Here is an 18,356-nt window from a genome sequence, read left to right on the forward strand (position 1 = left end):
AATTCAATGAAAATGGACGTTGTCATACATTGTTTTGGTGGATGGGCTGAAAGTATATATGTTTTACATTTTCATTGAAGTTGTTCATGTGCTCACAATGGTGGTATAGGGCTTACAACCATATATTGTAGGGCTTATTACAACGGTAGTAGAGCTTTTTTAAAATGATAGTAGGGCTTGCAATGATAGCAGGACGACTCACATTTGTAGAAGGGCTCACACTCGATTGTTAAGCAGACCAGCTCATATGACGCCCCATCCCGATAGACACAGGGACCACAGACAAATAAATAATAAGATGTTCAAAATCATACACCAAAAGTAATATTGTAGGTATCGACTCTTTAGAATTCTTTAAACTTCACTATAGTTGATTTCAGCTTTGTAGCAGTATTTTTCTCTCAAATCCTTTTTTTTTCTTTATCCTGATAATATCCAAGCTATAATTTCTATATATAACAATGATAAAGGGACTAGTCTGTGCTGTTTTGGTTGTTTCTTTAGACGGTAAGCTTGGCAATGGAGCCTTGACGATAACACTATAGAAAAGGCAAGAATTTCATTATTACATGGAGAGACAACACATACCGCAGTCTCCCAAAACATACAGACATCCAAACGCAACACATTAAATACAGGGGGAGGAACGGGACATCCTTAAATGACGCTGTCTGTTTATAAAGGGCGATAAGCATAATAAACTAAACAAAACCAATTGACGATCCGTGGACGGTTTTTCTGACGATTTGCGAACAGAAGATTGTCGGTGCCATTGGTTTCACTCTCACGATAGCCAAATATTGGTGGACTCTGATTTATTCTGATATTCACAACACCTCGACTAAGGAAAAAAATTGCAAGTCCTAGAACGGCATCTCAATATGAAATAACGCCCTCCACAGACGTACATGTACATCATTTGAAGGTTGCTAGATTCTCAGACAGGCTTCCTCTCAATCGATAATATAGTCTCCTTGGAGTCTATTGTTAAATTACATCCCCGAACAAAGTAACTAAGGCAAAAAAATGTCTGTTTAGTGGTACATTGTCCAAAAACAGGCTCGGTAGGTAGGGATTTATTTATCTAGTTAGTTATTTTAGTTAGTAATGGACAGAGCTGGAGTCTGAGATCGAAATCCGGACTTTTAATTTCTTTTCGTAGAAAAGTGGGGAAAAAATAGGGTCAGGGTTAAAAAATTAGGGTCGGTCGGTAACCCTAAACAGACATTTTTTGGCCTAAGACAAATATAAGGAAACTACAGATACATTGTATATCAAAACCCTTTTTATTTACAAACTAGGACGAGTCGGTAAAAGACTCATTTTAATAATGTGTTTCCTGAAAAAAATTCCTCCATGCTAAACGCGGAAACTATTGTCACTGGGCGATGTATCAGGATCACTATTACTGAAGCGTTTGACGTCAATTTGTATTAATAAAAAAGATTCATATTAAATATTTTATCAGAAAACACATTATCATCTCCCGTATAAAATACAAAGCCACGAAACGCTGACAGAAGCGGCCGTTAAACTTAAAATATCGTTCACGGACCGGAAATCTGAAGCTTTGTTGATGTTGCAGCCGTCGCTATGACAACAATTGATGCACATCCAGCGTTTGTTGTTCGTATCACATGGGATATCGTCGTGTTCCAATCTCTGGAGGAAGCACGAGGAATTCTTTGTACACGTTTTAATGATGGACATGGTTTCCGTGGCTTCTGAAAAAAACATTATTTTTTTTATTTAATAATTCATTTATATTCTGATTAGGGAATTTTATTGACATCCGCAAATATTTGTTCGACAGCACTCTATTGTCAAAATTCAGTTGTACTTTTCAAAGGTTTGTTTGCTTTTTGATCGTTACACGGATTATTGATGTTGTTCACGGTATGAATAATTAATAGACGAAGGGAACTGTCAAAACGCAACCATTGCAAAAAATGAGGGTTGCCGTTTACGTAAAGACCATTTAACTACCATGGAAAGCTGACAGAACGTCCTTAATCCTAGGTTTGCAAAATGTTTGTTGCGAAATGTGTAATGCTAAATGTAAAAATGAAATATGCTAGTTGCAAATTACTATTTGCGAAATGCCGACCATCCTTGATACTCTAGGGGTTACTATCACTGACGTTATATCAATCCCTGGACTATCTCATAGTAAAACTGGAGACAGTTCAGGAGTAAAAAAAAACTGACCAAAAACATGCAGATACTTCCTTTGAATTTCAAAAAACACAGTCAACCACAGTGTTCCATTGCCTATATCTTCTGTTGCCTCCAGTTGTACTCCGAGTTAGTCCAGAGGTGGATATTACTCTAGTGATAGTAACCAATTGAATATCGAGGATGCATGCAAGTCGGCTAATACTACTCAAGCTGTACGTTGCCATCAGCTTTAAAATGACAGTTGGACAAGGATGCCAAAAAAAAATACTAAGGTGAAGAATTGTTTTTGGTAACTGACCTGAGAAATCAATGATTGTCTGACAAGTGTCCATGTCGGTGCCACATTCTACCATCGTGTGTTCCCCGACACACATCGTGTTGGACTGTTCATTATCACAAGTATAGCAGCGGATAGACATCGTCACTGAAACAATAACAAAAACATCGTCAATGAAACAACAACAACAAACAGCGTCACTGAAACAACAAAAACAAACATATCCACTGAAACAACAACAACAACAAACATCGTCCCTCAAACAACAACAACAACAACACGTGTACATCGTTAATGAAACAACAACAAACAGCGTTACTGAAACAACAACAAACAGCGTCACTGAAACAACAACAAACAGCGTCACTGAAACAACAAAAACAAACATCTCCACTGAAACAACAACAAACAGCGTCACTGAAACAACAAAAACAAACATCTCCACTGAAACAATAAAAACAAACATCTCCACTGAAACAACATGAACAGCGTTACTGAAACAATAACAAACAGCATCACTGAAATAACAAAAACAAACAGCGTCACTGAAACAACAAAAACAAACATCTCCACAGAATCAACAACACCATCGTCAGTAAAATAATAACAATATATATATAGTGTCGACATATATAACCGATATATTTCACCACTAGGACATTGAAAGTAGGTCAAGGTCATTCAAGTAAAGAAAACAACTAAGTTGAACATGCTTCGTGCAGAATGCTACAGACCCGATATCTGATTTTAGGCCTTTCCTTTTTTGAAAATTTTCACTTATTTCGATTTCTCTGTGTTTTTGAAAGTAGATCTTTCGAGCATATCGTTTTGTTTTAGCCTATTATATCCCTGTGACCTTGATGTAGGACAAGGTCATTCATTTGAACATACTTGGTAGCCCTTCATTCCAGCCCGCTACACGCTAATATCAGTATCCTAGGCCTATCAGTTATTGAGAGGACGTTGATTGAATTCTATTCTATTCTTTTATTACCTTGAGCCTTTCGGCTCATCGGTTTGGAACAAAACATATATACAAACACAATACACAGAATACACACTTGCATCCATGCAACACACACCCAATCTCACCATACATACATGTACACTGACACACAACACCCCTCTTAAGTATACATGAGACTAGTGTAGAGGGATTATGCTAAATGTAGCTTATAACATGTTTTTTCTTATTTTATTACATAATTTAATGTATTTTGCTAAATTTGATAACTCTTTTTTGTTCTCTGTTTCTAAAAGTTGAATAAATTTATACATACTCGGTCTAATGAAATAATATTTCTTAATAAAACGCTTTCTTAAAGTTAAATAGCATTCACATTTTAAAATAAAATGAAATTCATCTTCAATGTCCTCACTATTACAATACCGACATGTTCTTTCATTTCTTTCTAAATTGTTATACCTTCCAGTTTGAAAGAATGAAAGCTTTACAGACGGTGCATCGCTGACGGCAAACGACGATGGACGAAACACAATGACAATAGGTCATTTTGTTTTAGAAAATGAAACAACAACAAAAATTGTCACTGAAACAACAAAAACATCGTCATTACAACAACCACAAAACATCGCCACTGAAACAACAACACAAAAAAACATCATGGCTGCAACAACAACAAAAACATCACCACTGAAATAACAACAAAACCACTGCCACTCCAGTTAAAACAAAAACATCGTCACTGCAACAACAAAAAAATCATCACTTCAACAACAACAAAACATCACCACTGAAATAACAACAAAACCACTGCCACTCCAGTTAAAACAAAACCATCGTCACTGCAACAACAACAACAACAAAAACATTGTCACTTCAACAACAACAAAACATCACCACTGAAATTACAACAAAACCACTGCCACTCCAGTTAAAACAAAACCATCGTCACTGCAACAACAACAACAAAAACATCATGGCTGCAACAACAACAAAAACATCGCCACTGAAATAACAACAAAACCACTGCCACTCCAGTTAAAACAAAAACATCGTCACTGCAACAACAACAACAACAAAAACATCGTCAATGCAACAACAACAACAAAATCATCGTTACTGAAACAACAACAACAAATGTAATTACTTACATCGTCACAAAAGCAACACGATATTAACATTGCTATTGAAATTATTCGGAATATTAGAAATAGCCATTGCTCGTTGTTAGACTCGACAAAAAGAGATATGCTTTTTTGTAGAAATACATTTCTAAGCGGAATTTTGAAAATCAATATGCAAACGCAAACTACTAATCGGCAGTTCTAGATGTGTGATGTAAAATATTTCGTTGTTTGAAGGAATTGTGTTATATACAATGACAGAGTAATTACTTTTAGAGAACATGGATCAATACCAGGCGAATTCCAGACATCACAGGGCTGCTATCCCAAACACGAGAACAGATGCAGTCGGTAGAAGGTACAATGGGGCACGGGAGTTAAGGAATATTTTGTTGTTGTCTGTAATACTGTGTATTCTAGAAGCAAAACAATTTTACGAGTCCCTGTGTTATACTGATTCGTTACCAAGCATCATTTTCGTCCATTTTCATATTTATAATAAAACATACAACATACAGTAAAACTCCTTTATACCGAATTCCTTACACATGTTGTTCGTTATAGATAAAGATAAATGAATTGAAATAACCAAATATTATGATTTGGCCGGACTTCATTTCGTTCCCTAAAATGGATTCAATATAGAAATAAAAAAGATGACCACTTTCTTAGAAACTATTCTTCTTAGATGATATTGTGTCTACAAGCTTTTTTGTGTGTATCTTTTTAAAACATCCGATGTGTTTTTGTTGAAACATTTATATGTATTCCAGGACTGTCTGTTACAGCGCTTCTGTATCTATAGCGCCTGTTGTATTTAGAGCGCCTGTTGTATCTATAGGAGCGCATGTTGTATCTAGGAGTTCATGTTGTATCTAGCAGCGCCTGTTGTATCTAGGAGCGCTTTGTGTATCTAGGAGCGCTTGTCTGTTACAGCGCTTCTGTATCTATAGCGCCTGTTGTATTTAGAGCGCCTGTTGTATCTATAGGAGCGCATGTTGTATCTAGGAGTTCATGTTGTATCTAGCAGCGCCTGTTGTATCTAGGAGCGCTTTGTGTATCTAGGAGCGCTTGTTGTATCTATAGGAGCGCCTGTTGTATCTATAGGAGCGCCTGTTGTATCTAGAAATGGCTGTTGTATCTTAGAGCGCATGCTGTATCTATAGGAGCGCCGGTTGTATCATGGAGCGCCTGTTGTATCTAGGAGCGGCTGTCGTATCTAGGAGCGCATGCTGTATCTATAGGAGCGCCTGTTGTATCATGGAGCGCCTGTTGTATCTAGGAGCGGCTGTCGTATCTATAGGAGCACCAGTTGTATTTAGGAGCTCATGTTGTATCTAGCAGCGCCTGTTGTATCTTGGAGCGTTTGTTGTATCTAGGAGCGCTTGTTGTATCTATAGGAGCGCCAGTTGTATCTATAGGAGCGCCTGTTGTATCATGTATCTAGGAGCGCATGTTGTATGGAGCGCCTGATGTATCTAGAAGCGCCTGATGTACCTAGGAGCGCATGTTATATCTAGGAGCGCATGCTGTATCTAAAAGTGTCTTTTGTATTTATGGAGAGTCCTCTACAAAAATATAGCATTGTATCTAGGATCGTTTTCCCCAACTTTTCCTGTCTTTAGTTTCTTTCTTCTCTAAATTAATTCTTGTAAAACTCTGGTCACAAAATAATTCTATTACCAGACCATCGTATTGTAATTTTGCACAATCGTTGCATTAGTTTTATCGATTAGTGTTCGAAATTCTATATATCTGTCCTTATTTAGTCGGAATCATTCGGTGGTATGCTTGCTATGTATCTGTGTAAGTATCCATCAGATTAAACACAATGTCAGACTGTCACTTCGGTGCTTCCCATTATACTCCAGAAACTCGGCGAGAACTTAATTCGACATGATGTGGAAAAATCGATACAAGGCAGCTCCCCTGGGTGAATGTTAGCCAAATACGGCCGCCAGTTGTCGAGGAGGGAGTACTCATTATTTGATGGCAAAATGAAGATAAATAGGCGATAGGTTGACTTTACAATGTACAGGGTCCTGGGGGAGTCCGAGAGATCGCGACGATGATGGTCTGTTAATACAGACAAAATAATCACAGGGGCTTGTGTCTATAAAACGGATATTCTATTGTGGTTCTGGGGTCACAACGGCTTGTGTCTATAAAACGGATTTTCTATTATTTTTCTGGTGTCACAGGGGCTTGTGTATATAAAACGGAGTTTTTTCTATTATGGTTCTGGTGTCACAGGGGCTTGTGTCTATAAAACTGTTTTCCATGGTGATAGTGAAGGAGTTAATTTCTGTAATGGTCCTTTTATCCAGGCAAAATATAACCACAGGGGCTTGAGTCTATAAAATGATGTTTTATTGTGTATATGGTTCAAACGGAGATTGTGCCACAGGGATCCGTGTCTATAAACAAAGGGTTTTGTATGATATTCATGGTTCGCAAAGGACAGATTGTGACACTGACTTTTAACAGTCTGACTTTCTGTATGATGATCGTGGCTCGGAGGGTATCAGGGGGATCGCGTCACAGATGGTCAGTCAGACCTGACATTAAGCACAGGGGCTTGTATTTATAAACACATGATATATGTCTATATTGTACACGTACATATTTCATAAGGAGTGGGTAAAGATCACTGATAGTATTAGGGGATATATTTATATAACATGATTTTGTAAATTCAGACTTTAACAGTAGCCTCTGCCTACAAAATATGATTTACTGTAACTAAGTGACGTATCCCTGTGTCTAGGTTTCCGTTCCGGTTTGATGAAGTTATAGTATGTCTCGTTTGTAACAAAAGAATCTGAATCTGAGTTTATTTTCTGACACAAGCAATGTTAATGGGTATAATACTAATAATACATTTCGTATAAAGTTCGAGTCGTTTAAAAAATTTCTATCGATTTTACGGATTTTCGTTTTTAAAATAATGACATGAAAATAATCCATATCTCATAAACTATGAAAAGGTAGGCCAGAGTAATATTATTCTTCATAACAATCGGTAGAGATGTTGAAAAGGAAATGAAATTTTTATCGTACAAAATTCGAGGTTCGAGGGAGGCGAAGGGGGTGGGTTGTTGTGGGTGTGGATGGAGGAATGGTAAGGAAAGGGTATAGCTGTCCGGGTATAGGTAAATATTGAGATATAAGATTAAACCTTTATAAACCGGAACATAAGTTTCCATTTTGTCCAATGCCGAAACCTTTGCAATCCGGACATGTACAGTGCTATTCAAATAATCCATTTTCTGGACTCGTGGTAATTTCAGAGATCAACTTTAAACATTAGAAACAAAAATCTTAAACACTAAGTCGCGCGCCCTGTCACAATGTACATGTATCTTCCCATTATTTTCCACAAACTCTCTCTCTCTACATATAACCTGTAGTTACAATCATTACCTTATAATATAAATCTATACTGAGCCCAGCAAAATCAATAATTAATAGCCTATTTTATATATTATGTATGTAACTTATTACACATACCTTTGAAGAACGTTGCTATAAGCACCATTAAGATTGTAGTATTCCACATTTTTTATAACACATATCCCATATATACACGTCGGTATTTCCAGCCTTATGCAATGCTCCTGGTTAGCGCGAACGTTTCCCGCGACAATGGCATGTTCATCACTGATATGCACTCACAAAATAGAAATTCTTCATCGCAATTAAAACTTCAAAAAATTATTTAAATTTTATAAACAGACGATGCACAACATGTCTGCACTTGGATCAGTATCATACAATTCCATTTTTGTCATGTAGAATTGTATACGTCATCGTTGCATTCCATAACGAATTTTGACAAGTATCTCCATCGAAAACGTGTGAGAAACATGTTCTCATACTCGTGGAGTGAAATCCCGAGGTGAACGAACGCCGGGGAAACTCTTATTTATCAGCATTTTCACTCGGTGGAAATCGGCTGTAACATATTTTTTTTTGAAAGTCACAATTGTGTCACAACATCTCACGATTTTAACACGAAAAGACAGAATCCAGCTCTCTTAGCTATACATATAGTTTAGCAAGACCACTGATCCATAGACTTAAACTCCAAGCTTGTTTCTCGACACAGAGACTTGTAGCTATCCCAGCACTGTTTAAAAATTCTCTTTATTTCCCAGCGTATTGTACTGTCACTTCCCATCTATCCATGCGAGTTGATTAAGTTCCGTGCTTTACGACAGTCTCCGACAATGGATTCCGGCGCTGGAGTCTCCACAGCTGGCCTGGAACATTTATCGGAAACATTTGGAGCTCCAGCACAGAGTCGGTGTCGAGTTGAAGACTAGAGGAGAGCTGGCTCGTTTTACAGGGATCTGATAATTAGTTACAAATTATATCATTTTGGATCTGCTAAAGTGTCAATGTACATATAGATATTTTAGACGTTTTGTGGGTCTAGATAAAAGATCAGTAAAATTATATCCTACATTGTACAGGGGCGTAGTCAGGTTTGAAACAATGTGGATGCAATGTTATTCCCTACCTAATCTCGTCCAAAGCTACTTTTCCCGGAACATTGCAAAAAATCCAGGAAACTGGATGAAATTTCTATGCCTCAGCTTTTGATATATTTTACAATGATGCAGTATAAAATCCAAATAAATACTGAAAATCAGGATTCCCGTCTCTGCTTTTCTGAACACTTTTTGTGTTGTAGGTGTATTGAGAATACAATTTAATTCGTGCTTTAGCGTAAACAATTGTAATGAAATAAATGTTGATAACACAAGTTTTGTACAATATTTAAAGTGAACAGTCGGGCAAGGATGGCTAAAGTCGGTAAAAATGGTGTGAATGTATCCAGTATAATTTCTTATGAAATAGAAAAATAAAATCTCTCGCCAAAATCTGTCTGCGTACGAAGAAATTAATTTAAAGTATAGGAATCGCTAAAGCGTCCTCCCGGCTGACTATGTCCGTGGTTACATTTCCACGCAGCCTCGCTTTCAATGCTTTCAACTTTTCTTTACTTTAATGGTCAGAACTGGGAAACTAAGCAGAACTTGACCGTCGTTTTAATAAGTGAGAATTTTTGGAAGGCCAATGAACGCATTTAGACTGGTTTCCTTTGCCCGACTATTCACTTTAACAACAGTGATAATAAATAAATCGACATTTTCAAAATAGTCTATATCATTATACTGCATTTTTCTTCTCATCAGACATTCTCTCTCCATCTCACTCACTTCAGCATCACCTCTCTATTTCAAGCTCACTGGCGACATGTCACTCATACCAGGCAATCCCGGTAACTCTGATTTCTTTGCATTATATCTGTATACAGCTTGTGATACAAGTGATTACTACTACTAACCCCTGTAATTATCGCCACCGACAGCGGCGACAGTGGATTAACCAGGTCCATGATAATTTGGCTTGTTACAATGATGACATGATAACATATTCTCGTACTTATATATGATGTATGAAGAGTTAACTCAAAACCTTGATTTATATGTATCATAAACTGTTCAAAAGATAAAAATATCGACGAGGTATTAGGCTGTCAGGCAAGGGCGGATTCGATAGATAAAAAGTAGCCATGAAAATAATACAAAAATAATGTATTTGGGAATACATAAAACTGTTTACATGTGTAGATCGATCTTCTATTCCAAAGTCCATGACAGATATGACGTAACTGATGAGAGAGGTCCTCGGGGGTTCGAAAACTGCGGATCGATGAAGACAATATGAAAGTTTTAATATTGAAAAAAATATGAACATGATTTCATCGGAAGTCTTTACATATTTACCATTAGCAGCTCTTTATGATCAAGCAAAGGTTAATTAATTAGTGGTATGTTTTAAACAAGATTGTCTTGAACAAATAAGAACATCTTTAAAAGGCGTCTTTTACTCATGTCGTGGCCAGAAATGTGGTCTTCAGTGTTAATGATGAATTAATTATATAAAAAAAATTGGAAGTTCGTCCAAAAGAAATTTCGATAATGCTAATCTTCATACCATGTAATATCTGAATAATATACGATAGAAAAGTAAACTGTAAAGTTCTACGTACAGTCAATTCCCGTACTTCCTAAGACTCTAGATCTGTGTAAAATTAACACATGTAATAGGGATAGAAAAATACCTGTATAACACATAGAAAATAATACATGTATCTCCGTCAAACGGCAAGATCCGGCAAATAGTGTGCTTCCCATTTTTTCGTACATACTGATTTATTTAAAAATATTTAAACGTCATAGTATTATTAACATTGCAAGCATATAAGTTTGACTTGCACTTATGTACTCTTTTATTATAAACAATTGATTAAAATGAGTCATAAAACTGCCATTTCTACTTTTTATCTATAAATGATATAATGCATATTGGCCAATTCAAGCGGTCTAACCGCCTAATTAAGCCCTACTATGATCGGCTGCTCCCGGCTAAATTCGTAGAAATATATCATTCGACAAACCTCGGCCGATTCCGGTATCCTACATATTAGGTCAGGTGGAATCCTAACCACAGGGGTCTGAGAATTACAGTTACCTGATCATAAACTTCATATGATCTGAAACAATAAGACATTTAGAAAGTAAATTCTAAATTTCTGATACACTAGAAGAATTAGTTCTTACATCTGTATATTGAAATTTGGCCACGGGACATTGAGCTAGTAACCTTTTATATATTGATGTAAATAATCAATATACAAAAAAAGTTTGGAACCTATATTTTATTATGTCTGGGACATGATTTAATTTAGTTACGTTATACATATGTACAAGTATTATACGTGTAAAGGGAGGTAAATCATGATTACTTCGATGTCGCGATGCTACATTTTTAGTGGGGGATTGAAATTGAAAACATGACTATTTCAAAGAAATTCCATTTCTTTATTTTTTGCCATTGTTGTTGTTGTTTCTTTTTGTTTGTTTTTTAACAGTCAGAAACGTTATATATATTATGAGTGTTTCTGATGCAGTGCAGATTTTTTTTCCAGAAATAAAAACTGTATTTCTAATCAGACGAAAATGATACTTTGAGTTGCCCATACAGGGAATCCATTCGACATATCCACTGTCAAACTTAAATTTTTACATTTTTACATGGTCCCCCCCAAAAAAGTCTTGAACTATCATATTTGGCATTTATAATTATGCAAGACTTATATTAGATTGAGCATGGCATAGGTAAGCTCTAACTAAAAGTTTCGATAGAGTTGGTAAAAACAAATACATGTTTAGATTTTAGGACTTTTTTTGGAACTATTTATCATTTGAAATATTTATATAAAATGTCCCCATATAGCTTCTTCATTACTGCCTCAACCCACGGGCATTTGCAGACTAATGTAACCTGTCGTTCCTTTGTGTTACCACAGGTGTCTGCTTCTGGTTTTTGAAAAATACAATATGGCCAAAAAATAATATCTGTTTAGGGTTACATTGGCAAAAAAAAATAGGGTCGGTCGGTCGGGAGGATTTTTTTTTTTTTTTTTTTTTTTTTTAGTGTCTTTCACTCTAAAATGATGGCCGGAACCGGAGTCTGGGATCGAAATCCCGACTTTTTAAAAAAAATTCGTGGAAAAGTGGGAAAAAAATTACGGTAACCCTAAACAGGCTTACTTTTTTGTTTGGCCTAACCAACCCCTACTATATGAACTATTATATATGTTGTTTTTTTCCAAACCAGAAGCAGACGCCTGTGGTAATACAGGTACAGTTTTAATGTATAGCTACAGGTTGAAATAAATGTTGGAAATTCATACAGGTCCACAACCAGTGATGAGGTAATAAAAATATGGTAGCTGTTGATTTCGGAAAAAAAAACCCATGAAATATAAAGTAATAGGAAATCGTTCATTAACTCTGGCCGGACTTGAGCAAGGCTACTCTATATCAGAGTCTGGTCTATTGTAACTGTCTAAATCATGAAATACACTGCACATTTTTAATTTTATATTTTATTTTCATAAACATTAAAACATATATAAAATGAACGAAGGTGTGAGTAAATTGAAACGTATTAAAATATTTGAAACAATAGAGGGAAACTATTCCGGAATTTTCGTACATATTCCGAACCCAATATTAGTTTTCAAGATCAAGGTCAATGAGGGGATTCTTCACAACGCTCAGACCCGAAAGATGTTTCGAATGATGGACTGGTGATCGCATGGGATTTTGCAGTTTCTAGCGAATAGGTAATGGTGGAATATGCAAAATATAACTCTAGAAAGCAATTAAGTGCCTTTTCAATTCATACTTTTACCGTGATGACATTCGTTACAGGTGACTGGAGACTGACAGTTCATCAACATGCCGAGTCAGTGTTTACGATCGTGACACTCCCTGAGCACGCGGACGAAATGACTAGTTTATTTAATCGACCTCTAAATAGTTTCCTAGCTGTAACATATTGAAACAATAGGACTATTCTTTATTGTGTCTGTTTTGGTCAAATTATAAAGTCTCTTGAAATTGACTGGATGGATGCAGCCTGACTGCATCCGTTTCAGCGTCTCGTGGGGAAGCCATTATCGGTATTCCCGCGGGTGCTTGTGGATATGAATATGTTTTTGTTTGTTTACATACATCGGCATTATAAAAACTAATTTAAACTGTGTGATTTTTTATGTATTGTTATTATCATCGTGAGCCAGTTAAATGATAAATGATCAGTCTAAGCTCATCTGACCATGCAGTGCTTGGAACAGGAAGCGCTCGAACAGCTCAAGGATTTATAAGTGAGAAGGATTCGTGTCTGTCTCTTTACACTACTAAACACCACGCGAGACGCTTATGAACCGGGAATAAAAACCGTTTTTCTCAATAAATACTTGTCTTATCGAGTCAAACGAAACACCAATGTAAAGTAAATTAAATTTCACAACGTTTATAACTTGCTTTAAAGACGGAAGATTTAGAAGAAATGTCTTAAACTATCGTTAAAAAAATACGACCGCTCATGAAATGGCAGCACGCTTCAGAAAGTAAGACGGTAACCCTCGCACCCTCATGCTACATCAAAGGCTGCGGCGGCGGATATCAAAGGAAATCAGTGGTCGCCCAACGTCACAGTCAGTGCACAAACACAAAAGCGCCTGCGCTGTCTTTGCCCAAAACCCAGTGTGACTTATCCTTCTCATATACGTCCTTGAACAGCTGTTTTATTTTTCAGTTTTCATTCTGAAATCAGAATAAGTTATAATATGACTGAAGGCAAGGCCTTAAAAGGCGCAGCCAGATGTTTCAGTAAACTATAAATTATGAAATGTTAAAAAGTTCAATTTATGGAAAAAACGGAGCCGACTGAATTTTCTGTTTATTTTTTATTCATATATCCACACTCTGTCCTTGTCCCCAAACCCCCATTGGAGAAGGAAATCCACATTTTTAAATTGGGCTACCAGAATGTCATAGTGCAGTAGCCCGCAGGCTGCCTGTTATATTTCAGACATATGCATGTTAAGTTAAGGAAGGAAAAGTGTATGCTTTGAGATCTGCAAATACAGTACCAAAATTCATTAGAATGCAGGCAATTGAATATGAAAATTGAAATTTTTTCTGAGGGTAAACCCCCCAGACCCCTGCATTAGAAACTGCTCACGTCTTTGACACTCATATCCATGGGCCCCCACATCAGAATCAGGGCTACCAAGGGTAACAACATGGCAGCCCTCTGGTCTGCTAAGTTGGTGTCTAGGCCTACCCCTGAAAACTGAAAGAGTTTCATAAAATCTCACATAAAATTACATGTAGCACAATTTTAAAAAGCTTAACTTTTGTATATGCAATTTCCCATTGCTAAATGATATATATTATATTAAATAGGTCCTCTGATATAACTGCTGATATCTATATTCATACACACTACTTCAGTACTTCCCATGCACTTCCTGTACTAGTTTAGTACATTTTAAGTTTAGCTTCGCAATTCTTCCCATGTACTTCCTGCTTCCCTTGCTTTTTAATGACTTTTTTTGAAGGACATCTTAATTAGTGTTAAAGTCTATGCTAACAACTGATGACACACATTCAAATATTGCTGACCGTTTATATGACATGATCTGCACAAATACATACCCCAAATACTTTTCCATATATATATATGCGACGATTTTCGTTGTGTTATAGTCTGTACGTATATACGTGTTTGATAGTTGCCGATCGTAATACTTTAACAATGGTATATGCCAATACAAACTGTGGTACCCGGAACTAGCGACCTGACAGGAAACAAGATGATAATTACTGCATTGATAAATTAGACTACAAGAAGTTGATCAGACTCCGTGTAACTTGTGTTTCCTCTCAAATCACTGAGTTCCTACAGTATGATGGCTGTCGTCCGTCACGTCACATAAAAGGTAAATAGATTGGGTCGTCTTGTGCTGGGTTACCACTTGAGTGAAGAAACAACACAGTTGTAAAGTTCCAATAGTGTATTAAAATCCAAACAGAATATATACATGTACAGAATACAGAGGTATCACATCCAGCCTCTCATCCAGACTCTGGCTCTCTTCAGACTCGCTCATCCTCTCATACGCACTCTCTTTTATACCACTCATCATTTTAAGGGTCTCACTAGAACAGAAAACATCCCTAACAAACTCCTAATTGACAGGAGTTTGGGCACCCTGTTGACACATTTTGGGCACCCTATTGACACATTTTGGGCACCCTATTGACACATTTTGGGCGACATATAATTCGAAATTGGGCACACTAGTCATCAAGATAATCACTAAACCAACACAACACTTATTAAGTAATTATTTATCATAAAGCCCCTAACTCCGATATATAAACACTCTCACAGTGTCAGTTATACGACTCTGGGCACACATGGGCACCCATGCCCAAGTAAGTACTACTATTCGAGTTATGCCCCTTTGGTCCTATATCAAATATACATTACATATATATATATAAGAAATAAAAACAATAACGACTGACTAGTGAGCGCTTTCGCCCCATTCAAGGGAGCTCTTCAGACTCAGTCTGAAGAGCTCCCTTGAATGGGGTGAAAGCGCTCACTATCAGTCTGAAGAGCTCCCTTGAATGGGGCGAAAGCGCTCACTAGTCAGTCGTTATTGTTTTTATTTGGATTACTTTACAATTTACAAATGGGACAGTTGCCAGGAACTTTACTTTACAATTTACAAATGGGACAGTTGCCAGGAACTTTACTTTACAATTTACAAATGGGACAGTTGCCAGGAACTTTACTTTACAATTTACAAATGGGACAGTTGCCAGGAACTGAATATTAGACAATGGCTTATGTCCTGCCTTTGACAATAGTCAGAGATTTTCTTTCTCAATATTGGGAAATTTTGTGCGATAAAAGTAGGAAATGAAAAATTTAAACGGTGTATATGGAAATTTTGGAAAAGGTAGAAATAGACAATTATGCTTCTCTAAGAATTAAGTTTAAGAATGGATACTAAAATACGACACTAGGCCAAAGATACGAGAGGCAGATGTCAGTTTGCTAGTTGCAGAGGCAGGAAAGAATTTGACAACCTGTGGAGTTGCTGCTGTGGAAATAAACCTGGGAGGGAAAGAGTTTACCTGGGATCCTTACGGACGAAATCTATAAGAAATAAAAACAATAACGACTGACTAGTGAGCACTTTCGCCCCATTCAAGGGAGCTCTTCAGACTCAGTCTGAAGAGCTCCCTTGAATGGGGCGAAAGCGCTCACTAGTCAGTCGTTATTGTTTTTATTTCTTATAGATTTCATCCGTAAGGATTTTTCTTTAAATTTATCATATATATATATATATATGTAATATGCAAATATACTTTTCCACCCTATCCGAACCAAGTACAACCACTTTCACCTGAAGTATTATTACTTCTATGTGTGTATATAATATGTTTACATGACGAAATCTGCATACATAAGTATATACTTTTATATATACATGTATATACATTTCTTCTTTTTCTTATTGGTGACACAAATCCATCGATGATAATTATATTTTGCGGATTTGTATATTATAATACAAAATATTTGCACATGTACAAATCTCATCATGTAAATGGGGTTTAACAGAACTAAATTGGCATATGCATATAATAGGGAATAAATTTGCACTGCTGCAGATGTATGTTATCATTTTTGCATCAGGGACAACCCTATTAACATATTATGGGCTAAAACCTTATGTTGATTATAAATTGACAGCCAATCCAGTGGGTACATGTATGATCTCCTTAACAAATCAAGCTGAGTAAGCTGGACGGTTATGATACACATGAATGTACATGTATACAGGTATATAAACAGACATGCATGAATGAATCCACTTTCCATCAGACTTTCAGGTGGATCGAGATCCTCTCGCTCATCTCTGTAAATATAATCCAGTGTTAACGACCCTATAGAATGTTGACTATGGATTTATAAAAATGAGGAATTCCGTAAAGTGTCACTAACTTCAGTTTAGGTTAGTAGTATATTTGTGCCATGTACCTATAACTATTATTTAAATCTTATTATTAATAATGATACATGTATTATTACCTTTATATGGGAGATATTTACATAATTGATATAATGATAACCAGGCCATATACATGCATATTATGTATTTAGGTAAAAAATTTTGAATGATGATTTTCATGCAAGTACTTGTATAATTTTTAAATGTATCAAATACACAATTTAAAGTAAGTGAATAATCCGTTGATTTTTGTTACTTTAATGTATAAGGAGCATGACGGTGTGGCTTAACTTAAGTATACATGTACGCTAGCTCTGCCTTTCAGCTGACTGAGCATATATTGCTTTTTCAATTGGCTCAGATAAGGTACAGCCATGATTATTAATACAATTCATTCTGTGTAGAAGTATATATAATAATCATATTTTGCAAATTGATGATTTTAATATTTATATAGCAAGTATACACTTGTATGCCTGTTCAATATGTATTCATATATCATGAATAAAATGAAAAAAACTTCATTTGACTGAAGAAATTTTTTAAATGAATACACGGCTGCAAAATTAAATTGAATTTGATTGCAGATGTTTATGATGCATATCTAATATACAATTGTACTTTATTATTTTTGAGAATTTTAATTTTCTTTCAGGTGATGAAACTTGTAGAGGTGAAGTGTTGACAAGATGGAGAAACTACGCATACTAGCAAGAAAAGTTGGCAAGACTGGTGTAATTTTGGCAGGAGGCGCTACAGCAACCTATGTGGTATACTCAGGCGTAAAGGCAGTAAGTAAAATGACTGGTTTATACTTACATTTTATAAAACAGTAAACTATTGAAGGGATTGTTTTGGAAGGGACCCTTTGGCCATATGCATTGGCCCCTAAATTTTGAAAATGGCCCATATATTCCATAAAATTTCTTTATGTTTCTTTATAAATGGTCCCTTTGGAATAGTCAACTTCTTGAAAATGACCCATCCATTTTTTAAGCCAAAATGATACCTGCAATTGAATTATTAGATTAAGTTCATTTAATTCCTAGTAACATTAGATTTAATACAGTGAAACCTGTCTATAAATACCACCCTATTAATACCTGTCTTTAAAGACCACCAAAGGGACAGTCTAACCTGTCTATAAACCGCACAAGGGTCAGTTAAACCTGTCTATAAATACCACCCAAGGGACAGTCAAACCTGTCTTTAAAGACCACCAAAGGGACAGTCTAACCTGTCTATAAACCACACAAGGGTCAGTTAAACCTGTCTATAAATACCACCCAAGGGACAGTCAAACCTGTCTATAAATACCACCCAACGGACAGTCAAACCTGTCTATAAAGGCCA

At 36.2% G+C, this 18,356-nt stretch overlaps 2 protein-coding genes across 6 annotated transcripts in view; one reads left to right on the forward strand and one right to left on the reverse strand.

Moving 5' to 3' along the window:
• Window positions 1–1,286: 1,286 nt before the first annotated feature.
• On the reverse strand, window positions 1,287–8,803 carry LOC138310920 (ly6/PLAUR domain-containing protein 2-like). 2 transcript variants are annotated; one of them, XM_069252245.1, is made up of 3 exons: window positions 8,054–8,803; window positions 2,477–2,602; window positions 1,287–1,721 (listed from the first exon to the last, which is right to left on the reverse strand). In XM_069252245.1, the coding sequence occupies exons 1-3, from the start codon at window positions 8,100–8,102 to the stop codon at window positions 1,480–1,482; spliced, it is 417 nt and encodes a 138-aa protein (XP_069108346.1). In that variant the 5' UTR covers window positions 8,103–8,803; the 3' UTR covers window positions 1,287–1,479. The 2 variants fall into 2 exon arrangements, with proteins under 2 accessions (XP_069108346.1, XP_069108345.1); XM_069252244.1 differs by having other exon boundaries at window positions 1,287–1,724; window positions 8,054–8,798.
• Window positions 8,804–12,613: 3,810 nt separating this feature from the next.
• The window catches only part of LOC138310414 (glycerol-3-phosphate dehydrogenase, mitochondrial-like), a 40,804-nt gene continuing 35,061 nt past the window's right edge, over window positions 12,614–18,356 (forward strand). For 3 of the 4 annotated variants that reach the window (XM_069251629.1, XM_069251625.1, XM_069251628.1), the window contains exons 1-2: window positions 12,614–12,746; window positions 17,659–17,794. In XM_069251629.1, coding sequence (XP_069107730.1) covers window positions 17,693–17,794 — 102 coding nt within the window. In that variant the 5' untranslated portion in view covers window positions 12,614–12,746; window positions 17,659–17,692. Of the gene's footprint in view, window positions 12,747–16,873; window positions 17,007–17,658; window positions 17,795–18,356 lie in introns of those variants that run through there. The other variant, XM_069251627.1, reaches the window with a different exon arrangement.

This window comes from Argopecten irradians, chromosome 16 (assembly GCF_041381155.1).
Source record: "Argopecten irradians isolate NY chromosome 16, Ai_NY, whole genome shotgun sequence".
NCBI lineage: Eukaryota > Metazoa > Mollusca > Bivalvia > Pectinida > Pectinidae > Argopecten > Argopecten irradians.